The 27,907-nt window shown below is 41.7% G+C and overlaps 1 protein-coding gene across 2 annotated transcripts; it reads right to left on the minus strand.

Annotated features, from left to right (window-relative positions):
- Positions 1-7,827: 7,827 nt before the first annotated feature.
- LOC109768864 (uncharacterized) lies at positions 7,828-27,285 on the minus strand. Of its 2 annotated transcripts, XM_020327599.4 has the most exons (13): positions 26,775-27,285; positions 25,522-26,251; positions 18,821-24,810; positions 17,125-18,611; positions 16,678-16,941; positions 16,004-16,221; positions 14,648-14,919; positions 11,474-14,486; positions 11,267-11,399; positions 9,931-10,451; positions 8,912-9,823; positions 8,653-8,826; positions 7,828-8,294 (listed from the first exon to the last, which is right to left on the minus strand). In XM_020327599.4, the coding sequence occupies exons 1-13, from the start codon at positions 27,110-27,112 to the stop codon at positions 8,097-8,099; spliced, it is 14,250 nt and encodes a 4,749-aa protein (XP_020183188.1). In that variant the 5' UTR covers positions 27,113-27,285; the 3' UTR covers positions 7,828-8,096. The 2 variants fall into 2 exon arrangements, with proteins under 2 accessions (XP_020183188.1, XP_073365554.1); XM_073509453.1 differs by lacking the exon at positions 26,775-27,285 and having other exon boundaries at positions 18,821-24,761; positions 25,522-25,782.
- Between the last annotated feature and the right edge of the window lie 622 nt (positions 27,286-27,907).

Genomic DNA, 27,907 nt, shown 5'->3' on the forward strand with positions numbered 1-27,907 from the left:
ATAAAGCCACCGCCGTGCTCTAGAAAATATAAGTGAAGCACATAGAGCAAAACTATCTAGCTCAAAAGATATAAGTGAAGCACATAGAGTATTCTAATAAATTCTAAATCAAGTGGGTCTCTCCCAAAAGGTGTGTACAGCAAGGATGATTGTGGTAAACTAGAAAGCAAAGACTCATATCATACAAGACGCTCCAAGAAAAACACATATCATGTGGCGAATAAAAATATAGCTTCAAGTAAAGTTACCGATAGATGAAGACGAAAGAGGGGATGCCTTCCGGGGCATCCCCAAGCTTAGGCTTTTGGTTATCCTAATCTATCAAATCTTTACCCAAAACTTGAAAACTTCACAACACAAAACTCAACAGGAAATCTCATAAGCTCCGTTAGTGCAAGAAGGAAAAACCACCACATAAGGTATTGTAATGAACTCATTCTTTATTTATATTGGTGTTAAACCTACTGTATTCCAACTTCTCTATGGTTCATACCCCTACATACTAGCCATAGATGCATCAAAATAAGCAAACAGCACACGAAAAACAGAATCTGTCAAAAACAGAACAGTCTGTAGCAATCTGTAACTTTCGAATTCTTCTGTAACTCCAAAAAATCCTACCAAAATAGGACGTCCTAGGAAATTTGTCTATTGATCTACAGCAAAAAGAATCAACGCAAAAGCACGTTTCTGTGATTTATTAAAATTATTTTCGTGCGCACAAAGTTTCTGTTTTTCAGCAGAATCAAATTAACTAACACCATAGGTTATCCTATAGGTTCTACTTGGCACAAACACTAACTAAAACATAAAAAACACATCTAAACAGAAGCTAGATGAAATATTTATTACTAAACAGAAAAAAAAAATTGGGTTGCCTCCCAACTAGCGCTATTGTTTAACGCCCCTAGCTAGGCATAAAAGCGAGGATAGATCTAAGTAGTGCCATCTTTGGCATTCATCTTTTTAATGTAGTTATGCTCGGATCCGGGAGGCTCCTTATGTTTCCCTTCATGCTCGGAGATCTTTTGATCTAAAGCATCCAACCGCTTATTGCAAAGTGTAATCAAATTATTCATGCGGTTGATATTCCCACCAATATTTTTAAGAGGTTCAACAAATTTTTGCAATTCACACAATTTCTCTAAAATTTGGGTTCCTTCTTGAGTAAGGGGTGATCCCTTTTGTAGGGTGAGTACTCCTACTATCCCCTCTATAATTTCATAAGCAAAGCTAGGATCAATTTCAATAAAACTCCCTTTGGCAGCAAAATCAAGAAGTTGTCTATGGGATATGGTTAGCCCAACGTAAAAATTGCGAAGTAAAATTTTGAAGTCTCCTTCTATATTGCAACTACGATAAGATTCTAGCATCCTAAACCAAGCATCTTTTAAATTTTCTCCTTGTCTTTGCTTGAAGTGAAGGACTTCAAAGTCGGGAGACGAAGGGATGAAGACCGAGCTGGCCATGACAACGAGCATACAAGAGGCAAGCGAAAGAGAGAGGAGATTGGGAAAGAGAGGGCGAATAAAACGGCAAGGGTGAAGTGGGGGAGAGGAAAACGATAGGCAAATGGCAAATAATGTAATGCGAGGGAGATGAGTTTGTGATGGGTACTTGGTATGTCTTGACTTGAGCGAAGACCTCCCCGGCAATGGCGCCAGAAATCCTTCTTGCTACGTCTTGAGCTTGTGTTGGTTTTCCTTGAAGAGGAAAGGGTGATGCAGCAAAGTAGCGTAAGTATTTCCCTCAGTTTTTGAGAACCAAGGTATCAATCCAGTAGGAGGCTCCTCAAAAGTCACACACACCTACACAAACAAACAAGAACCTCGCAACCAACGCAATAAAGGGGTTGTCAATCCCTTCACGGCCACTTGCGAAAGTGAGATCTGATAGAGATAATATGATAAGATAATATTTTTGGTATTTTTATGATATAGATTGGAAAAGAAAAAGATGCAAATAAAAGTAGATTGAAAGCTTATATGATAAAAGATAGAACCGGGGGCCATAGGTTTCACTGGTGGCTTCTCTCAAGATAGCATAAGTATTACGGTGGGTGAACAAATTACTGTCAAGCAATTGATAGAAAAGCGAATAATTATGAGATTATCTAGGCATGATCATGTATATAGGCATCACGTCCGTGACAAGTAGACCGAAACAATTCTGCATCTACTACTATTAATCCACACATCGACCGCTATCCAGCATGCATCTAGAGTATTAAGTTCATAAGAACAGAGTAACGCATTAAGAAAGATGACATGATGTAGAGGGATAAACTCATGCAATATGATATAAACCCCATCTTTTTATCCTCGATGGCAACAATACAATACGTGCCTTGCTGCCCCTGCTGTCACTGGGAAAGGACACCGCAAGATTGAACCCAAAGCTAAGCACTTCTCCCATTTCAAGAAAGATCAATCTAGTAGGCCAAACCAAACTGATAATTCGAAGAGACTTGCAAAGATAACTTAATCACACATAAAAGAATTCAGAGGAGATTCAAATATTTCTCATAGATAAACTTGATCATAAACCCACAATTCATCGGATCTCGACAAACACACCGCAAAAAGAGTTACATCGAATAGATCTCCAAGAAGATCGAGGAGAACTTTGTATTGAGATTCAAAGAGAGAGAAGAAGCCATCTAGCTAATAACTATGGACCCAAAGGTCTGTGGTAAACTACTCACAACTCATCGGAGAGGCCTTGGAGATGATGTAGAGGCCCTCTGTGGTCGATTCCCCCTCCGGCGGAGCACCGACGAAGGCTCCAAGATGGGATCTCACGGATACAGAAGGTTACGGCGGTGGAAATAGTTTTTCGTGGTGCTCCTCGAAGGTTTCAGGGTATGTGGGTATATATAGGAGGAAGAAGTAGGTCGGTGGACGCTCGAGGGGCCCACGAGGGTGGGGGGCGCGCCCACCTGTAGGGGGCGCGCCGGGCACCCTCGTGGCCGCCTCCTCTGTTGCTTGGCGTCCACTCCAAGTCCCCTGGATCGCGTTTGTTCCAAAAAGATCGCTCCCGAAGGTTTCATTCCGTTTGGACTCCGTTTGATATTCCTTTCCTTCGAAACACTGAAATAGGCAAAAAAACAGCAATTCGGGCTGGGCCTCCGGTTAGTAGGTTAGTCCCAAAAATGATATAAAAGTGTAAAGTAAAGCCCATAAACATCCAAAACAGGTAATATAATAGCATGGAACAATCAAAAATTATAGATACGTTCGAGACATATCAGGAAGCATCAAAAGATTGTTGTTGTAGAAGGGTTGGTGATGACGACGTTAACGAATCTCCCTCTCTACAGCCAAAAACGCACTCTGTATCAGATCTCCAGAGGAAAAATAGGAGGTGGTGGCGTCTCCGTGTAGCAAAAAGCTTTCGTGATTTTTTCTGGATTTTCTCTGGTATATATGTGAATTTATGGCGGCGCAATCGCTCTAAGACGGTGGCTGAGGGGCCCAAACGCCCCCATGGAGCGCCCTAGGAGACGTGCCACCTGCCCGTGTGAAGGACCGGTGACTCCCATCCGGCCCATCTTTGCTCCATAAATGATCAAATAATCTACAGTAATTCTTCAAAAATCATCATCCAGTTTCGAGAACGTTTATTTCTGCACAAAAAATAACACCCTGTCAATTCTACTGGAAACAACATCAGTTCGAGTTAGTTTTATTCAAATCATGCAAATTAGAGAGCAAAACAATGGCAAAAACAGTTTGGAAAGGTAGATACATTTGAGATGTATCAGCTCCCCCAGATCTTAACTCATTGTTTGTCCTCAAGAATTCAGTTCACAAACTAGACGCGATAAAGAAAACTTTTACCAACTCATTTGCTTTTATAGACGTAAATAAATTTAATCAACGATTTAATTATAACAAGGACCATAGAGTAACCAAATTCATGATAACACTTAACAATCATGTTCACTCATGACCATAGCATAATCAACTAGAGGAACATAATAAAATATCACAAACATCAACACTTTGTGAAATTGACCATAATACAATATGATAGAATGCTATCTCGCTAGCCCTTTCTGAGAACGTAAAACACAAATGTAGAGCAATTCTAAAGTTCAAACAACAACTAAACATTGTAATTCAGCATAGAAGACATTCAGTCATGCTCCATTTAACATTAATTAGACCCAATGCATGTTAAACTAAGAATGACAATAGCACTCTCTATGTTGGTGCTCGAATAAGAAGGTGATGACTCAAGAAAAAAATAGCAACAAAGTAAAAGAAGGGCTCTTCGCAGAGGGAAGCAAAGATTAACACGTGTCAGAGCTCAAGCGGCAAAACAAAGATAAATTATTTTGAGAGGTGTACATTTCAGTCAATGGTTTAACGACAGATAATCTCGTCATCTTACAGGCTAAACATGTGCGAGAGCGGTTCCCATGCTTAACACTCCCCCTCAACGTCCTCTTGCCACAAATCATGGCTAGCCGAATTCATGGGTGCCTGCCAGCATACCCTAGGGAGGAGTGCTTTCTATTTGTTTAATTGGTTCGGGACTGAGCATCCCATTGACCAACTATTTTGCCATTTTAAACAAGTAGATGTCATACTTGTTGAGAGGAACAAAATTTAGCATACAAGATAACTCTCTCCCCTACTGCTCCATGAGCTTTACGGGCACACAAACCAGATGCTTAGTTGAAGGTTTTGAGATGACACATGCAAATTTACTTGGAATGGTAGAGAAGTGCCATATATAGGTAGATATATTGGACTCTTTATATAGTTGATTTAAAAGAATTGGATGCACAAGAAGCATTCCGCTTAGTATAGCCGAAGGCTAGCAATAGACAGGGAATCGACCAACTAGAGAGCGACAACGGTCATAATCATGCATTTTGAATAATCAACATTAAATAATAGCATGAGGAGGATATAGACATGCTAAACTTAAATTTCATCGAGGCGAGATTGGATTTGAATCAGTTACATGCATGAACATGTACCAGGCAGGCCACTTGAATTCTTCAGAGGAGGATACCACTCTAACATACTACATTATGACCAATTTAACTCATGTTGACATTCAAGATAACATATTATGCACACCTAGCTAATTAAGACCGGCATAAGAAAACACAACCACTACTCATCATCATACACAAGTTTATCCTTAATGTGCTATAACCTCTGTTGGAAAAGGCAATCCCTAGGAGGCGCTTACGCATGCTTAGTCGCTAGGCGATGGCCAAATGCCTCGCCTAGGACATAAGCAGTAGTCTAGGCAGTACAAGCTTGGAATTGTTCATTCCAACAGAAAATCATGCCATATTGCATTGACGGGTGAAATGGGCCATATTCCAACTGATATAGTTTACTCATTTACATATTAAAAGAATTCATTCCTTCGAACATATAATTCACAAAATATGCCCTGGTAGTCAAAACTGCATAACTGTCTAGGCCACACTTACGGCCAACCGTCTCATTTACGCCTAGCGTTTTTTTCAACCTTGGCTATAACTAAATCACTAGGACAAATGTTTGTACAACAATAAAAACAAGTTGAGTTCATACCAACTTTCTTTACCACGATCACTTCACCAAATTATCGTCATTATTGCCTTTCACTTACATGATCAAATGATGTGGAAAATAAATAACATAGTGCAAGTGTCGCTGTGGACTAAGCTGAAGTCCGCAAATAACTGTACGCAAAGGAGAAGACACATATATAATTTTGGATCTTATTAGTTCAGATAAAGCACATAAGAGCCAACTGGAATTCTTTTTGTTATCTTCTCCTTTTTAAACAAGACTCAATAAGAGACAAAGAAAAAGAAACAAAGAAGAAGAATCAAAAGAAGCAAATAAAAGAAACGAAAGAGAAGTGAGAGAAAGTCTTTTTAGTCATTTCAAAATATTTTCTAGAGCAAAAGAAGAATTCAGAGAAACACAAAAAAAAATTTGAAGTCTTTGGTTTTTCCTAAGAACGCTCCCTAAATGTTAGTACTCCCTCCGATCCATAATACTTGTCGCTGGTTTAGTCCAAAGTTAGTAAAAAAAATGTAATATGGATCCTTTTTCATGACAACACAACAAATGTAATATTAACAACACAACTTTGTACTAAACCAGCGACAGTAATATGGATCGGTGGGAGTATAATATTATTTGTTATACAAATGTAATGTGTGTTATTAAAAATTACACTTACACTATGCTAAATTAAATTTTATTTCGAGAATAAACATTATGCTACTTTACTCCTTTTTTGTGACAAAAAATGTAATACAAAAAAGGCATGGCTTATTGAATCAATGTTTTACAGCTACATAAATTGCATATTGTATATGTATGTATTTGTGTGTGCTTTTTTAATATCCCTAAATATCTTGGTAAGATCTCTAAATGGTATGATCTAATAGATATATTCATAGCGTTTTGTAATCTTTGATTAGGTAAAGTAAATGTGTAGAAACTTCTAGAGTATAAATTGAACCGTTGACATAATTATTTACTTGTTTTTCATGGTCAAACGTGACTTACAGGAAGGCGTTAAGAGACCCTCCTGGCCCAACCCTAGACATTCTAAGATCCTTTGTCAAACCTTCTCTACTTACACGGTTCGGTGATAAACCGACAATGGTTGTTGGTGAAACTGGTGATCTAGATGACCCAACAATCCTAACAATATATTATTCATACAAGTCGGAGACGTGCATGTGTCCCAAAGTTCGCACTATTGGGGAGTGGTAATCTCAGTTGGAGAGGTGCAAAAGCCAAAGCTCCCAAGCACCACCAAGTGGCTCATCCTTTTCTTCCTTTTGAGCCACTGCACGGATGAGTCTCAAATCACTTGCGGTTGATCTTGAAGGCGGCAACCAGGCCTTTACAAACTTCCTGGAGCACACCACACGCAAGGAAGCACCCGTGCATGACTCCTACCGCCTAGGAGTCCTGAGTATCAAAGAGTGACAGATTTGGTGATGAACAACTATGGGGATCACAAATTGGTTTGGTCAAAGTGTAGATCGGGTGATTCTCTTTCAATCCTCAAAGTTTGGTGGAGTTTGCGTGGAGGAATCAAGCTTTTAGGATTTGGCAACGGTGGAGAAAACTCAAGAAGAAGATTAGGGTTGGAGGAATAAGAAGGGTCTAGTTGTTGCCCACCAGCACACCTCGAGGACCTGAGCTAAAGGGTTGACATGCGGTTCCCCCAAAGGAAACTCTTAACCCCGGGGACCCAGGGGTCAGGGATCCTAGGACCCAGCCTATACAAAAAGGAAAACCTCCGCTCCGGGATCAGAGATTCCAAGGACTTTCTTAAAATTTGTGCAATCTCCTCGACGCTTTTTATAGTTTAGTTTTCCTACGACTCAAATAAATCAAAAGACATTTGAGCCTTCAGAAAATTGACTTTTTTTCCGTCTGCGCGCGCCCTCCTCCGCTAGAGCGCGACGACGAGGAGGAACTGCCGGTGGTGCTGGAGGAGGCAGCAGCTCGGCATATGAGGCGCTGGCTGCTCTGCTTCGCTTGATTGGATTTGCTACTCTGCCTCTGCCCCCCGACTGGTGGGAGAAGCTTCAGCGACTCGATCACCAAACGTCGTTCTGGTGAGCAAGATTTTTTCTCGCTGCTCCTTGGAGCTTTTTTTGCTTTGCCTTTTTACCCCTGTGCCCACGCACGTACGGCGGCAGGGCACTGATATTTTGGACCAGCGAGCGTGGCTTGGCGCCAGAAATAAGGTACTAGGACTTTTCTGTAGCCAAATTGAAATAAACCCGAGGGGGTGACAGATTCATGATTCCGTCAGCAAGAAAGCGAAGTTTCCATGAGTTAGTTGGAAGTTGAAATCAAACGCTTTCAGCAGCTAGACGACGAACGAGTCTGAAGAAAACCGGAAGATGTTAGGCACCTCGCATCCGTATTTCGGGCAGCCCTGGGTATGAAGAGTTGAACTATTGGTGTGACGAAAAGGACTTTGCAGCAATTCTAAACTAACCTAAAAATGCGCTGTGGCTCATATTTACACATGCTCATATTTACAAACGCTCGTCGAGCAAAGAATGCGAGATCCGAACAACATCGAGCAGGTGCACCTCGGTGTCTTCATGGCCTGAATATCTTCATCATTTTGGACACCTGGGTCCGGCAAAACGGGCATCGCGACACCGAGCTCGAGCACCTGTTGCACAGGACGTGGCCACACGGTACAATGGTCATGTTGACCTCGTTGTTCAGGCAGACGCGGCACGACCATGCCGCCTTGGCAATGTCGGCTTCTTTCACCGCCGACTCGGCTTTCTCCTACAGTAGTAGTGTAAACAACTTTCAGTGTCATATAGGCAAGCATGTTTTCAGAAGAAGCGCTTTAAGTTAGAATTCAGAAGAGTGGTGATTCTGCAATGCTAACTAGGTAGCTATGCAATGCAACTACGAAGTGGTTTCCCTAGGACATTACATTGTGCAACTAACTACGCAATTTCTCCGGTCAGTGCGTCGAAACCCCTATGTAAACATCTACAGAAGTACAGATCCTGGTGAAAATCGCCTAAAAGACATGATATATGAGCACGCAGCATGTGTCTTAGTCGACAAGTGACTGACCGATACTACCAATAGGAACTGCTTTTAAGACAACATAAAAGACATAGAAGTGACAAACCTGCTCCACCAAGAGAGCCACTTGAGATTCTTTAAGCTGGTCTTGCAAGGAAAGAGTAGTCTCTAGCAGTGTTTCCTTCTCAGCATCCATCCTTACCCCTGCAGCTGAAAGCATATCATGGACTGCTTGAACCAGCTCCGTGGAAGATACTTTGCCGTATTCAAGCCCAGCAGCCTGTTAAACAGTAAAACTATTTTATGGCAAACAATCCAGATTCCAAAGAGTAGAGACTGCACCCCAAAAAAAATTGAAAACTAACCGTATTGTCTGTGCTTTCAGTTCTAGAGCTGACGGACGAGTGGCCCGGTTGTCCAACTTCTGCCACTCTACCAACATCCGGTAGGGAAGGAGCAGGAGAGAGGTCAGCCGTTGAAACACTCTTAAACGAGTAAACCTGACTGGAGAGTAGCATGCGAGTCTCGCCGGGGGCTGTCTCCACCGGAAACCTGTAAAGTGCTTGGCCGGCTGATGGCCTTACGTCTTCAGGAACCCTACCATACCTGAGCTTTTCCCCCTCTTTTCCTGTCTTCCATGCCACAATCTCTCCGCTGTAGAATGGTCTCAACGGAAGGAATTGGACCTGGCGAGCATCTTGTGACAATAACTCTCCTCCCAGGGAACAGTCGTACCTTCCTTCGCGTTTCGAAACTCCAACGTCAGTGCCAAGATGGAGTATTTGAAGCACTTCTTTCTCTGAACCATCCGGGCATGCAAATACCGAAGCGATTGGCAAGATTACTGGTGCCCCTAATCTGTGACTGACGACAATTGCAATAACATCATGTACTGTCAAAAAACTCGGGGGCTCTGCAATTAGAATATGACCCATGGATTTATCAGCAAAATAAATGCTTCGGTGCTTTCTGTTGCTTGACCACTCAGGAAGAGAAGGATGCTGAGCTGTTCTCGTAACATCTTGGAGATTGGGAAGCAACAGGAAGCGAGTATGGACATGTTTAACAAACTGCAGATTCTGTGATATATCCTTCAGTATACTTTCTATTTGCACTATACTGAGGGCTTCAAAAGAAGGGAAATGATTGGTTATACCGATCATCACAATCCTTAATGCAGCATGCAAAGATTTACTGAGCAGTTTCTCTTTTATTCTATCCAGAGTAACTGAGCAAATGTTGTCCAGAACCTCAAGCTCTTCTTTCCCATCAAGTTCCTGACAAGGCAAAATTTAAGTTAACTTGAAATAGAAACCACTTAAGATTGCTTGCGCAAAATCATTTATTTGGCAAAGAAATGTCAGATCACGTTAGAGAAGTATACCTCTACAATGACATCGGAGAGTCTTTTTATGCCCAAGGCCTTGCAAATGTTCTGAGGAAGATCTGGGTGAGCAAATCTTATCCTGGATGTATTTATATTACTCAGGAAATGAGAACCATATGGGTCAATATACACACATGATGTAGCTGAGACAAGCCTGCAGCCATCATCTGGTATTACAGAATCAAAAAGCCCTTCTGATCCGTCTGAGATAGGCTGGTTGACTCCTGAACACATGTAGTCCAAGATTTCCATCACTGCGCGGAGTTCGTTTGGGTTCAGGCGTTGGTAACCACATGCTTTTTGGATATCTAAAAGGAGCTCCTTTGCATAAGAGTTTGTAAGGCTTTCCTGCATCCCAATTTCTCTAAGAATGGCAACAAATGGAAGATACAGACTTGGAAGTTCAAAAGCAAAAGGTGACATGTTGATAGTCAGACGAGCAAAAAGTGATTTCGCTTCTATTAAGCGAGTACCATTTGCAACTGGTATAAATGCCAGTTCCATCAATTCTGTTTTTCCTGAAAAGAAAATCAAGCAATAAAAACAATCAGTTTAAAGTAATAGCGGATCTCTTTTCAAAAAGCAACAAAAACCCACCGCACCTTCCCTTCTGTGGTTCTCTATATACCATAGCAAACAAAAGCTTGTGCATATGTATAAATACAACCTCAAGGGCATGTCTTAGTAAGTTCATTAGTAGCTGTATTGGCTTTATGGTTTATCAGTTATGACTTCTTACTACCGCAATCAAGCAACATGGATAAGCACAATGGCAAAATGTCAAAATCACACATGACCATGGTAATAACTGTTCATTTATTTACAATATCAGCAAGAAGTAAATCTCACTCAAGCAAGAAAATGATTCCCGGCTGAAATAAATGAAGACATTGAGTTGATGCAGAGAACAAGCGATTATGAATAGTTCGCCACAGGTTTTAACCTTTTTGAAATATGGAGCATCTACTGGCCTCAAAAAGTTATACGTGAAAAAGGAAATTTATTAGATCAAATCTAGATATTTAGGAGACTCGCATGACCATTTCAGGTGCAATTTAATCTGGATATATTGTCTTCACTTTTCAGGGCTTCATCCGCCTTACAGGCCACACGAAAATTTGCATGATTGCACTCAAATATGAAACCTCACCGAATAGAATTGGGACTGGTTGCAACACCAAGTATATCATTAGGTGTCTTGTAGTAAAAAATGAGAGAACAAACTTCACCACAAGAAATTGGAACTGAAGAGAGTACAAAGGTGATGAACTAACGATATTACTACAAATGGCATATACAGTAAGGTAAAAGCTTAGTTGCGTATTTGTGCTACCTGAAGACGATATTGTTCCCCATACTTTCTCCAAGTACTGCAAGATCCTGAGAAAGGCATCCTCTACTGTCATTATCCCTGATGAAGATGGCCAGTGTGCCAGTGTGTCCTCACCATTGCCTCTCCCAACAGTCTGTTTAATTTCACAAAAAAGGTAAGGGAAGAAATCATTTCGATATTAAACTGCAAGTGTTTTACAACATTGACCTGCAAGTGCTTTAGAACTGTAGAGAAGGCAGGGGGACTCCGAAGCTGAAATGCTCCCCAAGAAAAATCAGGTGGAATAATTGATTGTTTGGCAAGAATTGGAGCAGAACTCCATGCCAGTGGCCAGTCCTTTAATAAGATAGCTTCACTATAAGATGCAAATACCCTTCTACCCCCTTTCTTGCCACCAATACTTGGAAAGCCTTTTTCTGCAGGTACAAATACAATTTTTCCGATCTTTTGGCAAAAACTGCTATCATACAAAGTAGCAAAATTTGCCAAAATCACATTTACAACAGATTCTGCCAATGACCATAACTCAAAAGGAATTTCATTTTTTCTGTCTGACAAGTCTGCATCAAAGTCATCATGTTTCTCTAAAGATGACATCACATCATTTCCCATTGTTTCTATTTTCGTAGCACACTGTACTATCATATCAGCCTCTGTAGATATCCGAAGACCCACTTTTCTGAGTATACCAAGCCAACCATCTGACATGAACCTTTCGCCAGGGAACTTATTTCTCTCCCCAGAAAATACTGAAGCCAGCAAAGCATCTGAAGGGTCAAGTAGTTCCTTTGGTTTGAACAGCTCTGTACAAAACTCATTTGCATTTGTCACAAAATTAGTCTCCCTCAAGGTATTTACTACAGCTGAATTAAGTTGCAGATCTTTCCAGTTAGCATACAAGTAAGCCAAAATGTCTTCCTGCTCTTGAACTGTTTTGTTCCCAAAGCCAGGCAAAGCAAACCTCACTAGTATTTCTTGATCATTTAATTGTTCAACCCCCAACGCCTGAAGAAACAAATTTGCATTATCTGAGCTAGAAAAACACCGGGAATCACTGGGGTGAAAGAATGCTGTGGGAGAAATAATGCAATGATCAGACCCTGAAAGACTAGTATATGCTCCTGTAACTGTTTTATACATCGGAAGCTCTCTCAAGGCATCCAATTCTTCTCTCTGATAAAGGTGGCTGCTAGATAATCTGAAGTCTGAGACAAATAGCATGAACAGTCTATCACAATCTTCACTTGATAGACTAAGTGATGAAGGTAAATGAGCATCATTTTTTATTGAAACTAACTTAGAAGCAATCGTCTGTCCAAGAGTTCGATCACGTGAAGGAAACAAATTGCATATGACACCACACTCTGGGAAAGACAAATCAAGAATTGGTATGTTCAACTGATTAAGCAGAGCAGATAACCACGGAAACTTTGAGTTCATTGACTCGAATGCAGTATCAAGTGGACTCTTCTGTTGAGCTTCACCAGTGTCATCTCCGTTTAGACCAGATGTATCAACCTCACTAGCTACATCATCAACAACCGCACTAACATGTACCATCTGAGTGTTTGAATCATCTACTGGAGGTACAAATATTAGATGGCGTTCTTTCACACAGCAGAGAATTGGCCTGTTGAGAAAAGCAGGAATCAAGGGCCAATCAGACACAAGTGAAAGGTCACCATTCAAGGAGCTAAATATTTTCCAGAAGCTTCTAATCCATTTGGGAGTTGGCCCAGTGGTAGATGAATCAGAACTACTGTCCCAAGGAACCCATTGTGGCTTCCTCTCAACTGCACGTACCCAACGCTCATCAAATATGTGCTTCAAATGGCCTGATAATAAGTGAGGAGAAAAACTCCTCAATTTCAGAGGCACATGAATAACCTGAGTGGAGAGCAGCAGTGCCAAGAAAGGCTTTTCTAAACACTGATGATGGATAAAGCGATCTAGCAAGGGGCGCATCAATATTTGCTGCTCCTCATTGGCAATCCAAAGTTCAGTAGCTCCCAGCCTTGTTAGACATTTTGTTGACGTCGGAAATGGGACACCTTTGAGTTCAGATATGATAGATGACAACACATTATTCTCAGCAGCTTGGGCCCTATGGGATGCTGGGCCACTGGTCTTGCTGATATCCTCGACAACCCCCCGACCGAAGTCATATAGGGCCTTCCCGAAGTATGTCATAATTTCAAGTGCGTCGCCCCCAGAAGTACCCTGCCTCTGTGTACTTGTATGGTAAGATGAAGAACTGCTTGAAGATGGCATAAATTGTGATGTGGAAGCATTCACTGGTTGAACAAGTTGACTGTTAAGTTGTGACTGATCAGGTATATGTAGATCTGTAAACCGGTATGGGTCCATATCGGAGAAGCAATATTCAAGAACATCTATATATGTTTCAACAGATCGAAGTAAAATGGATGAAGACTCTTTTAGTAGATTTCTAACCATCTTGGGCCTGATCTCTCTTACAGTAACTCCAACTGCTTGGATTTCACTAACCAACTCCCATGGAACAGAAAAAACAGGATAGTGCTCTTTAATGAAACTACAGACAGTAGCAGATGGTAGGTTATCATCATCTCCGCTCCCTGAGTGGGATAAGAACATACCCTCACCCACTTTAACAAGATTTCCCCGGTAAAGTTGCCAAACGGGAAGATCAGCCAACCGTAAATAGAATGGTCTTATCACTTGCTCTATCAAGGACTGCCAATCTGCTTTAGATGTTCTTGGTGAATTCAAATTGTCTACGGTAGAACCTTGCCCAGTGAGTGAAGCTGTAGGTTGTTTCGATCTTGGCCAAAAAGAGTATACCCTATCACCATAAGCCTGTAAAATAATACTCACAGAGTGTGCACACCGTGATTCAATAGCAGAAGATAGAGGGTCTTTCCTAAGCTTTTGAAATTCTAGGACCATCTCAACATATGAATCACGCACACATAGCATAAGTTCCTCATTCCATGCTTCAACCAATTTGTTTCTGTCCATTTCCCGTAAAGATTTATCATGTGTGCTGCCAAAAATGTAGCGTCCACCATCATGCCTCACAAGGAAATGACCTAGAGTCGTGACTGGCATGCTTATTGACCCAGATAGCGGCAAAGGAGATAATATACAACTTGATGCATTTATATTGGTAGGTACTCCGTTTCGAGCTATGTGAGCTGCTACTCCAGCAACAGGAGTTAAGTTGTAGGGAAGATACCGTCTGAAACAGAAATAAATCAATGTATGCCAAAGATGTTTACATTAGCATAGACATTTTAAAACATCCATAGAAGAATCTTGGGAATTAGTCAGTAGGTAAAGTGAGTGCCATTTTAATGTATAAAAGGTTCTCAACTACAGTATGATCTGAAAGAGACAAACCTGTCAAGAGCCATATTCCTTGTTTGCCCTGACCCAAGGCAGAGGGCAACAAACCATTTGTCAATATAACTGCAGCCACTCTCAATCACATGCACATCTATAGCTTGCATTTTTATTGCTGCACTTGTACTTGCAAATATTCTGGATATTTGAAACTTTCTCCATTTCTTTTCTGAAAATGGGTTCCTCAAAGTAGCTACTGATGGGTCAACAAGCACGGAATAGTTCAGGGTTGGCTGAGAGGCTGCATCCTCCCATGTTGATAAAGATACCTGATTCAAAATACATTGACATCACTTGATAAATGCAGATCATGTTTTAATTTTATAAATCATGCTGTCAAATCATCCACTAGGGCTTTGTCATTACTATGTCTGAATAGATGGCATGTACTCTATTGTAACTATGGTTTAGTACTGCCAGCACTCGATATTGAAATCACTATCGAGTAGGTGCAGCAAAACTGTTTCAGTTTTGAGTACTATCGATTAAAAGACAGTACAGGATAGCTATAAAATAATTACTGTCTTCATACAAAGTTATACAAAAAGTAACTGTGTATCAAATACTATTTGATCAATTAGTCTACATCCAACAGGTAAAAAAAAAGTCTACATCCAAAAGATCAACAAAGATTGGAAGTTCTCTGGCATTCTGCCATAATATATACATTTGGTGTTTTCATAAGAAATATCACCATCTGATACAGTTCTATAACATGTTCACATTAAACACTGAACAAATCTACTAAACTAAAAAGCAATTGCGCATACTGAACATCTTTTAAGAAAACTAAGAATTTATGCAAGTCAAAGGAAATCGTATTGCTTAGGTAATGTGGTCAGTTTTCATTTTTCGGCATATTATTATCCTGCTACAACTAAAGATATGCAACAAGAGAAAGAATTACTCAGTAATATCCAGTTTCTCTTCAATACATGCTGAACCAGTTAAATTAAAATAGAATTGTGGTCCTGGATAAATCAAGAACATTAAAAATAATAGAAGAATACTACGAAACAACAATAGGGTAAGATAAGACAAAGGGAGTGCTAACATGTTCAGTTTGAAATATAATCTAGGGGCGTACTTGAGCTAAATACCTTATTTGCAGTTTAAAGTACAACATCAATGTGATCACTGGAAATGAAATTCAGATGCAAGTGAAAGTGTCTTCTTTGCAGTTTAAAGTACATCAATGTGGTCACAGGGTTTGAAATTCAGTAGCAGAATAACAAATTATGAGTGAAGAAACACACAAGCCGTAACACTTTGCAGCAGAAAGACTAAACTGAATGTACAGGAAGTATTATGATTTACTACTTCAGTGTGAAAGCATCCACAAATAACCCTTACCTGAATGACTGACTTCAGGGACAGGAGAGTACTGGATGGATTCTGCATAAATCTATCAAAAATCTGCTTTACTCTGTCGCAACCTGCTTCAAGTTCTTTCAGACATTTTGAAGATAAAGGCATCCGAATAACCGTAGAGTTTGCAGAAGACAATGAAGCCTCCTGTGTAACACGCATTGGGAGGAACTGATCACGAAATCTCTCAACCAAGTCATTTCCTGAAAAGCCAGTAGCGTTAAGGGCTTCATTCAAAGTATAAAAAACATGAGCTGATACTACAACAATAAACTAATACTGGAATTCACGTATGCATATAATTGGCAAAACAGTGACGCAGTAGTTCAATTAATGAACCATAGCATAAATAAAATGTCCAATTCCTCATTAAAGAACCTAAATACTCATAAAAAAATCCAGCATACATGGAATAGTACATGCTTCAACATGGGTCCAAAATAACATTTAGCAGATAAATGAGGTTATTAAGTGTTGGCCCTCAACAGGCCTGTCTGCCCGAAAGAAATTGGTGTAGATGCTGAAACATATTTCTTTCAGCCCTTGGCTCAGAGCCTACTTTGGCATTTGAGTATGCTCTAACAAGTCATAACCAACTAGAACATGAAAATTTATTCTATAAATGAATTCAGCGAGTGTAACTGAAGTAACAACTGTACCTATCAAAGAGAAGAATCTGGCAGACGAGGTTGCAGTGGAAGTTGCACCACCAGTCAAGCCCAATGGATCAAAAACGTAGAAATAGCCAGCAGAAAGAATAGTCAAGGCATCACATACAAAATAGCTGCTAAGAAGTCCCAGCCCGTAGTTAAGGATGTTTCCCCTTAGTTTCCAAGGAGGAGGAAGTTGGAGGCTGCAAACTTCTTCTCGGCTTATCATGGTTCCTTCAAAGACCACTGTCAATGAAGAACTCTGGAGGTCACCTAAAGATAATTTTTTGGAACAAAAAGTTCATCACATTAAATGAGTCAAATATTTAGGTATCAACTTTGCAGTCATAGGATAAAGGAGACAAACAGAATAATAACTACTGATAGCAGACTGTTTATAGGAATAAATTAGAGTGTGATTGAAATAATTGTACAGAGAGACGGTTTGTAGCATACCTAGGTTTTGCTGCAATAGAGACTGCTTCGGATGATCTCTTTTATCATATATCAGGTGCACTTTCTTTGCATTGCAAGAGTCAGCTAGCTCTATGAGATCAAACAGAAGGAAGTCACTCTCACCATACAGAGCTAGCAACTCACTTATCTTAGCATATTCCATGCATGGCAAATCCCTCATTAGCTCATCATCCAATAACGAAGATCCGCGAAGAGATCGTACCCCTAGTCTATTGGCCAGATCATTACCAATACTATGATGCACAAAATGCTTTGAAGTGGGATCAGTATCCATCCAGGGTGCATCATTATAGAGAAGGTTTCTCGAAGGTGTCAGGACACCAAATGAATCTGGAATCACCAATGAATTCAGTAAAGCATCAGCTGCTTGACTGTCAGGATAACAATCCACAAATGCTTCCAAAACACAATGAACAAAACTCAGTTGTTCTGCAGACAGTTGCTCTCCTTTGGCATCACCTTGTAAGCGACTAAGTACATTGAGATAATCTGTTGCATCAAATGTCTGCCTCACACCCAACTTGAAGAGTAACTTTTTAAATTCTGACAGTTCAGACGGAACTGCATAAAGATAAGGATGATACTTTACAGGCGATTCAAATGCAAGTGCATGTGGAGGCACAAACCTGTCCCCTATATAGACCCATGAAATCCCATCCAGATTCTCTTTCAGAATGTGGGCATCGCCACTGTCAACGATATCTTGCAATTCCGAGTAGATTAGTTTGATCTCCTTTTGTAGGACAGCATCGATGGATGTGTCTTCAGAAAACATCTTGAGTTCATCATAAGACTTGGAAAGCTCAACTAACTGGGACAATAAAACATTCACATTTGGTGGGTCTAACCAACCGAGTTTTCTTTGCAGATACATGGAACAAGAATCGGAATTCAGTATCCGCATTTTTGATGAAGCAAGCCACATTTGTGATCTCGGCCTTGTGATGAGTGGAGGTGCTACATGATCTTCTGATTCGAGCCATGGAAGACCTTTAATAAGTGGTGCAACATGGACGGGGCACCAAGAAATATTTTTCAGCTCTGACCAAAACTCATGCTCTGGTAGGTCAAGATCAAAGTTTGAGAATAAAGACATAATAGTTGGGTCTGGGTCACAACTACCCACTTCATTTACTGCTTCCAAATTTTCATCAGTTTTAGAAGCTTCGAGATCGACATCCTCATGGAAAGTGTCCTTGTCCTCCATGTTTGACATCTTTGATTCAAGAACATTTAGACAGGTAAGTAGTATTTGCCCATGCGCACATGCATCATCATCTTGTCCCGAATTGTGCACCAGTGAAACTGACCTTGCAATGTCAAGCAAAGCACTAAAACCCATTTTTCTTTTCAGTCCAAAACTTGCCAACAGTTCAATTATTTCAGTTGCCATGAACTTTTCTGAAGGAAAGAAGGTTTCTTTGTGCAGCAACTTACGAAACTCTGGCACACGAGGATCATAAAGCCTGAAGAAAAATAGGTGTTATTCATACTGAAGTCTAGAGAGCAAAGGACAAAAGAAAAGATGAACATCAATATTTAAGTCATTGAAACCTCATCCTAGTGCAAATGCTAATAAAAGCTGCTGGAGCATACTAGTAAAGAAGATAAGGTTTACCAACCCAAATACACATTCTCAAATATCAGAGAGAGAGAGAGAGAGAGAGAGAGAGACCTAGAAGGATGTAGCCATGCTCCACTAGCTGCTAAGACAAAAGGGGTTTCAGACAACGCAGCTCTCACAGAACTATTGTCTTCTATCAACAGCTTCACATCACGAACAATTGCTGAAACAACAGCTGGCTGTGACAGAAACTCTGACATCCGAGGAAGCACATGATCCTTGTAAAATTCAGCCTTTTCAGGTTCCCTGATATCAAAGTATGATACTAAAATCGACTTTTCCTTTTCAGATTCAGTTCTTATAAAGCTTCCATTCAACAGATCCTCATGTACACCGTCGGGTTTAAGCCATTTTCTAGGGTTTGCCAAACTAACAAGCTCCCTAGATTTATAAGATTCAAATATGGGGAGGTTCCTGATTGTATTCATATGTGAAATGTTTATCTGATTCCCTGAAAACCACTTTGACTGGAAAATATAACTACGGAGCTCATGTGTTTCTGCCAATGAAGTACTCTCGAAAAGTTCCTTAATATCCTGGACATTAGAAGCAACAGAATGCACAGCATTCAGAACACCAGCTGCAGTGGATTCCTGAACAAAATTAGCTAACTGGGGGTGCTCTATCTGCAGATCAGGTCTCAGAAAGAAACAGCCCAGTTTCTGAAGCAATGAGTGCATATTTTCACTCCAACCATCATCTCTTATTACATTTGAAGCACTGCCAAGTTGCATAAGCTTGCCATCTACAAGTGGTAGTATAGGCCATTTTGCAAATATTGAAAGATCTTCACATGAATGACGCAAGAAATTCCAAAGTGATATCATCCATTCCACGCTGGGCTGGCCTTGCTGTTCAGGAAACCAAGATAACTGCTTAGCATGCTGCCATTCAGGCGGCAAAATCCTGGGCAACAGCTCAAGAAGGAAATTGCACGTAAATAAGTACATGTTTGACCGTGCAGAAGAAGCTATGTCAAACAACTTCTTCAAAACGCTATCTGGTAAAGAGTTATCAATAACAAGATGTGGTACTGAATCCTTAAGAAAGTCAAATTCCATTTCTGAAGCAAAGAATACTCTTTCACCCTCCCCTCGGTTATTGAATGTTGTGAATGATCCATTTGCCAAAGGAAGAAGAGCCAATCCGTGCAATTTATCAGAAAAGGAAGGATCATCCATATCACTCAAGCAATACTCCAGAACAAGTATGGCCTCTTCTCTGCTTTTGAACCCACGCTTCCGTCGGATCAACAAGTTCCTTAGCAAATGAGGATTCAGGAGATGAACTGATGGATATGCATTTATGAAACTGTCTACTATCAGCTTGGATACAGATACCAAAGGTAAACCAGCTTGCGAGAGAACTTCTGCCAGCTCGGCTGCCTTTGAGAAACTGAAATCAGGAAAAATAGCTTGCCTTGTTGACACCCAATGGCCACCTCGAGCTTTCGTATACAAAACATTAAGTCCAAGTTCCGCGATTGATACATAAAGCTTCCTCACCATGGAAGACCATGGCTCTGCACCTACAGCAGTAGGCCAAAATGAGAGAAACAGATCAGAGGGACCAAGTTCTTCTGCCATGGCTGCAAGGAGGTGGCCATAAGCAGGAGCAGCCACATCTTCAAGCAGTGCAAGATTCCATTCTGATCGCACTCTTCCTCCCCCGGCCATGTCATTTCCAATCCAGATATCCCTTCGATTTGAAGATAGTTCAAAATAAGCATTTACGTGCACTGGTATGCTAGTGTTGATTGGTAGAGGAAGAAAACAAAAGGCCCGACCCTCAAACAAATTCCTGCTCTGAGAAGATTGGAGAGCTAGATGCTTAGGAACAGAATCATCACAGTTAACTTCAGCTTCACCAGACAGTTCTTTGGTATCGTCCACACTCGCAGAATGCAGATATGCAGCTACTGATGCCCAGGGAACAAAGAAATGAGATTTACTATCAGAAGCAGTTGACAACTTTCTAGCATGACCCCCGCCTATACACTCGGTTAAGATCCATGAATGCACCAAGTGGACAGTAGGGCTTTGCTCAAGAATAGCAACTTTTTGACAACTCCAGGGTAAATCACTGTCTTTTGTCTTATTCAACCTATTGAAAAAAGTATTCCTATCCATTCCTGATGATTGATTTCCATGTACAAATGCAAGCATCGTATTAAGTGCATGTGGTTCTTTGGAGACCTCGGAACTGTTCTGCTTCAAAGCACGATGAACAAGTTGCATCTCCTGGGAGTCATGCTCCTTGACATACAGAGTTACCTTTTTAACGTTGCGGAGAAAAAGTAGAGCCTCGGATACAACTTCAGAGAATGAAGAGAAAAGCATCTCCACATCTTGGGTTGCATATTGTTCGCGCTTTATTTGACTTCTAGAAGCAGCAGCTTCATTCCTAAGAGGAAACCGGAAAAGTGTGCCTGGAAATGGCTGTTGCAGGTTGCAACCAAAGTGTAAGAATGGTGTGAACTGATCAGGGAACTGTTCTAAGATCTTCCGTCCTACAAACTTTATCCTTAAACCTGGATGAGAAGGAGATATTCCTGGTAAATAACGGGCATGTGGATCAAACATGACAATATTCTCACCAGAAACAAATCCAGGCATGTCTGTGAAGTGATAGACACAATTGAAGCCAAGACCAAACCTTCCTATTGCAAAAGGTTTCTCAAGTTTGCTGTCTTGACCAATTCGTGAGATGGAATAAAGGTCTTGTGGACTAAAAACCGAGTCATTAAAGCAGTAGAGAGCAGGCCCCTGCCATTCAGCCATTTCAGGTGAAAGGATAGATGAAGTACCATACTGGGTCTTATCCAAAAGAAACACAACCTCAGAAGCTTTAGCATCTTCTGCATTCTGTACCAGCTCAAAGAGAATCCCAGGACCATCTGCATACATCTCAACAATATGCTTGAGCCTTGTAGTCAAATCTTCATGTTGTCCAAAAGCCTCAGCAACCCCTGATAAACTCAAATTCATCGAATCGGAACTCTCAGCAAGCAAGAGACGGCGAAGGGAGCGAACACCTAGCCTTTCTGCCACGTCATTGGAAATATTACCATGCACAAAATTGTGAACATACTTCTGTGGGCTGAAAGCAATGCTGGATGCATCACCAATGATGTCATGACCAGAGTCAAGAAGCCAAGGAGCATCATTAAATACAAGTTCCGAAGATAGGCAGAGCCTAGCTGAAGAATCAGGTAAATATATCTGTGTTTGCTGATCCTGAAACCGGAACTCAGCTAGATGCTGCACCACTAACACAGCTGTCCTTAGTTCTTCAGCTTCAAGCGAAGCCGTGGCTTTCCTCATGGCCATTCTGGTCAGAATACTAGCGTAATCCACAGGGTCGAGGTGCTCCTTTATGCCAAGATCCAAGAACAAGTCCTTGAAAACTGCTAAATCAATTGGAATGACACGAATGTAAGGCGCAAGGTGAAGGTGGCCACTTAGAACAACTTCATCAACTTTTGCAAATCCGTCGCCCACCCAAATCCATCTGCAGCCCTCTAGAACCACTTTGACAATATCCATTTCATCAGAACCAATCAAATTAGTCAGTAACGAATAAATCTTAGGCATCACCAACGCTAACTCTTGCCGAAGGACTTGATCAGTCACAATTTCATTGTTCTTACCCAGCTCAAGCAACTGAGCAGCGATTACACTTCCAGAAGGAGGAGATGACCAACCTAAGCTGTAAGACAAAGCTGAGGAAGTACATTCGCCATCAAGTATACGTGAGCTAGCAGAAACAATCCACATATCTTCCTGCAGCCTTACTTGCTTAGGTGGAGCAATCATCGATGATACTGAAGGCCATGGCAGGGCTGGGCTTGGTGCAGTGACCAACACAGGACACCAACAAATCATTCTCAAATCACTCCAGAACTTCTCGAGATCAAATTCCCAAGACGTATCACGAGGCCTCAGTGCAGTAGTGACTTTCGCAAACATATTATTCACCTTCTTCCGGGCATCAAATGCCTTATTTACACTCCATTTGTGAGCATGAATTTCAAGATATGAAAGAAGCAATTTACCCCTTGAATGAGCCTTCTCTTGATCTTTGCGCACGAATGAATCAATTTGCCGAGCACTTTCTATAATAGTATCAGTAGAAACAGAAGTTCTAAGCCCCAAGCAGAGTAACATATCAAGAACATCTGGGTTTTGAAATAAACCATTGGGAAAGCAGTCTGATTCCTGGAGAAGAGCATAGAGTTCTTCCACTCGAGGATCATAAAGAGACAGAGGACTTTTCAAGGTCCCATTAATGGTCGGCACAAATCTAAGGACTTTCAAGCCTTCCTTGAACCTTGGATCTTCCAAGGACAGCTGGGGCAGATCTTGCAAGATGGCTAGTATAACTGAATCACGAACCTCTGCTTGCAACTCATCTAACTTGTTCAAAACATACCTCTGGTAGAAGACTGATTTCGGCATACGTTCAACACCATAATACCTCATTATGATATCTTCGTTGCTTGGGGATATACAGAACACAAAATCAGACTTGAGTAGGTGTTCAGGAACACCAAGAGGTGGCAGATACTTTTTTGAACTGGACAAATCCGAGAAGCCATAAGAACTGTGAGATCCTCCATCAAATACTCTGAAGATGGGCAACTTTTTGCATAGCTTTATGTTCATGTCAGAAAGGCAGACTCCTATGTACCATTTCGGATCTAGAAGAAACTGGTACAGTTCAATTTTCTCACCAGGCTTGATGCGTTGAAACAGTGCATGCACATCGACTCCCTCCAGCGAGGCAATCCCAAAGATTGAATTAAGAACTCCAGTTGCATCACCATCATATACATAATGAGAAAGCTGTTGATACACACGTAAATACTTGGTGTCTAATATCTTGCAACCTAACTTGGACAATAGTTCCTTCATCAAACTAGATAGTGACTCTGTTTCAATTAACTTTGATGCTGTAGATGCTCTGTAAAGGTGTCCAGAAGTACAAGGCAGTATAGGCCAGTCACTAAACAAATCAAGGTCATAAGAACGTTCCCCAATATAGTGCCAAAAAAGTTTAAACCAATCTGCCGTAGGAGATGACACACCCGATGATGGATCCCAAGGAACTTGGCTTTTACACTTCCATCCAGGAGGAAATAGCCTGGGGAAGAACTGAAGAAAGATTGGACCATCAATGGGTGAAATATTCACCTGAGAGTTATTGGCTATCTGATACAGCTTGTCTAGTAATACAGGGGGGATGCTTCGGTCAATTATTCTGTCACCAACTGCAGAAAGGAGGTCATATTCTATCTTATCACAGACATAGTAGTTGCTCTCTTGTGAAATCTCAGAAAAAATCCCATACTGCTTATTTGCTAGTGGAATCAGTGGGAGGCCATTCATGCATTTACCAATATCAGCACTGTCCAGATCACTAAGGCAATATTCCAGTAATATTAGCTTGTGAGATTTTCCTAATGTACCAAGCTTTACAAAATCTTGGAGAAAATGCCTCACTGCAGCAGGAGCAACTCGTTTTACCGTAGACTTCATATAGAATTTCGAAAACATATCAACAATTACACTTGGTACACGAACAACAGGCATGCCTAACAATACAAGAGCTTCACTAAGATCATTACTTCTTGAAAAGCCCTCATCATGAAGCAAAGCCTCAGCCGGTGATACCCATGTCCCGCCTTTGAACTCTGAATGCAAAACTGGAGAGGTATAGATAACTTTGTAAATTTGTTCCACAAGAATACTCCAGGGTTCCTCATATAAACCAGTTGGCCATAAAGAATAATACAGTATTGTGGAGTCTGTAAGTGTCCGCAACGCCAGCAACAGTTCTCTGAACAATGGAGCAACAGCATCTTCCAGCAGTAGCCTGTTCCAATCAGAACGGAGCTTACCACCCCTGTCCATGTCAGCTCCATACCAAATGTCACGTCGATTGGACGAAACTTCAAAATAACCATTCACATGCACAGATAGTCCGGTCCTTACTGGCAAAGGAAGAAAACAGAATGCATGACCTTGTCTGAGATTAATATCCTGTAAAATTCAGTAATTGCCATAAAGCGTAAAAACAGGGAACACTATGAAGCAAAAACCAAAATACTGGAATAATGCGCCAAGCATTAGGAAAATGTGCTACAGCGCCAGAACATGACGTTCATCTTGCAACATAAATCAAACAAATTATTTGCAGTTCTAGGAACTATGTCTCATCATTGAAGTGTATAGGGCAGACTTCATCACTGAACATAAAACAAAAAGAACTACAGATTATATAGAACCACTCTTTTACATAAGGGCATTGTCGTTGATGTAATTTCTTTTTATTTACTTTTTGCAATGAAGCAACATCAGATAACAACAGTTTGGGCCCAGCTGTTGCCACCGAACTACCGAAGAGCATACCCATGAAAGAAATGGTCACTACATTAGCCACAGCTAATAGGCCAAAAAATGCATGCAATTCTATGAGTTGTGGTCATGCACTCATCTTAATAGTTTAAGTGCAAAATCAGATGGAAACTAACAAGCTTTACAGTTCACACAATCACATTCACAAGTTCCATTCCATTAACAAGGCATGCATTGATAACAACTATTTTGGTCACGAGTCAATCAAAAGCAGGAAACATGTCGAAGGGAAAAAAATATGTCCATGGTTTGTAAACTAAACAAAAAGCAATTTCTACATAGCTACAGGAGCATAGGTAGTCTAGGCTGGTAAACTGAAAATGAATCGAGCATTACCTCAGGCTCCACTTTGGAGATGCAAGCAGCAACAGAAGCCCAGGGCAGTAGGTGAAGATCATATTCCTTGGCAGCACCAGTTGCAAAAATACCTATTTTACTTAATGCAGATGCCATTCCCTGTACAATAAAATAGGTATGGCTCTTTTTCTCAAACTTGTTCCCCAGGAATGCCTCCGATACAAAATCCATAGAAAAGGAATCTATCTTCTGCTCAACAGATTCAGCAGAAGTGCCAGAGAACCTGATTAGAGCTTGGCGATGCCATGACAATTTGTCATCCTGTGATCGTAAGGTACAAGAGTATACTATTTTTGGCTCACCCATATCAGATTCCCACACATACATTTCAAGTGCGAGGACATTTTTAAGAAAAAGCAAGTTGTATACAGCTTCTTCGTACAGTTGAGCGAAAAGAGATAAGATATCATCCTCTGTGTACACTTGTCTTGATAACCGGCTAGAGGATGCTTGCTCAGCATTCCGCAAAGGGAAACGGAACAAGGTTCCTTGAAATGGCACTTTCATGTCGCAGCCAAATGCACGATAGGGCGAGAGCTGGTCACTGTACAATGTAAGTGCCGTGGAACTGACATAGTCTATGCGCTTTCCAGGATTTGCCGCCGACACATTTGGAAGGTAAGCGCCCTGAGGATCAAACATGACAACATACTTGCCGCTCACGAATGATGGCAAGTCAGTCAAGTGGTACACCGAGTTGAAACCAATGCTGCAGAAACATAAACCATGGGTTACTACGGGGGTGCATGAGCATCAATAAAACAGTTCGAATAACATGCTTCCGAAGCTTTATAGATAACAACTTACTAAACGCATGGCCCTGGTTTCTAGAACTACTATGTATAATAAAACATTTGCATCCCTCTGTGCTTCAGATCAGATAGAAAGGCAAACATAACAAAATGAGTAACAAGGGCAGCAATCGAACTGAATTTAATCACATGGCAAATGAACTTGTGCAGGGGCATCGACAATATCCATACTAAGCATTTTGAAGCATTCGCTTACAACCATTAGTGATCACGATCATGGGGCACATATTGAAACGGTCATGGCATCAGAACACAAAACAGCAGCAGCAGCATTCATAGGTGACAACGCCACTAGAAAATGAACACGCGCTGGTTCAATTCCAATAGTCGGGAAGCTCAGATTGCAATTGGCAGCTCGGAGCAGAGCTCGGCGGGGGCGACTACTGAGGGAGAGCGAGGGGGGACAGGGAGCGCGCATACCCGAAGCGGCCGGTCTTCCAGGCCTGGGAGGCCTTCTTGCTGCCGCCGATGCGGGAGATGCTGGCGAAGTCGTCGTCGGTGAAGGCGGCGTCGTTGTGGGCGAGCAGGGCGGGGCCCTGCCACTGCGCGAGGGCCGGGGCGAGCAGCGAGGACGCCCCGTGGGCGCGGCGGTCGAGGCAGAGGCGGACCCGCGAGGCCCCGGCGTCGTCGGCGTTCTGGATGAGCTCCCGCAGCGCGGTGGTGCCCTCCGGGTAGTTGGCCAGCACCTCGCGGATGCGCCGCGTCAGGTCCACCCGCTGCCCGAAGTCCTCCAGCAGCGTCGTCCCGCCCGGATCCATGGCCGCCCCGGCGATCGGGTCGGGTGGGAGGGGGGGCTGGCTAGCGGGGCATTGGCGCGCTAGGGTTTGGGGCGGGGGTGGGGGCTGGGGGGGATTTGGTCGCTGCCGATTTGGGCTGCGGCGGGAGGGGGATGGGGGAGGTGGTTGGTGCCGCGGAGAGAGATTTGACTCTTGACTCGTCGCCGGCTTTCCTCTTCTTCCTCTTCTTGGAGGGGAAGCGAGAAACGGGATTGCGGGGATGGGATCCTGCTGCTGGCTGACGAGTGGGACCCGCGTGCCGGCGAAATGGGTAGGCAGCGAGCAGCTGGCCCGGCTAATGTGGCCCATTAACAAGCGTTGTCTGTTTTTCTTTTAAAAAAATGGTGATGAGGAGATTAAAGAACACATGAAGATAATACTTGTTGCTCAAAAAACTTTTTTGAAAAACTTTTTTTATCTGTGGCGGATCTAGCGCCCCTCCAAAAATGAAAAACTTTTTTTTATCTAGTAGTGGTTAGTCTAATCCTATGTGTATTATATGGTTAAAATTATAAACTAACATTTTTATGGTTATATTATGAGTGATAAGGTTGGCACCCCAGCCCCACGGTCAAGCTCTAGGTCTGTCATTATCCTCCACCCTCGTATGCACAACGACGACACTCCTAGTGTCGCGCAACAGTAGTCTCATGGTGGTGGTCGTGGCTTCTTTTGTTGCTAGGGTACTCGTTGATGTGGAAGAAAGGGGCGATCAATGAATGATTGTGTGCCATGGTCGTCATGGCCCTATGGCCTTTCCCCTCCCATCACTTCCAT

Source organism: Aegilops tauschii, chromosome 2 (genome assembly GCF_002575655.3).
Source record: "Aegilops tauschii subsp. strangulata cultivar AL8/78 chromosome 2, Aet v6.0, whole genome shotgun sequence".
Classification (NCBI taxonomy): Eukaryota; Viridiplantae; Streptophyta; class Magnoliopsida; order Poales; family Poaceae; genus Aegilops; species Aegilops tauschii.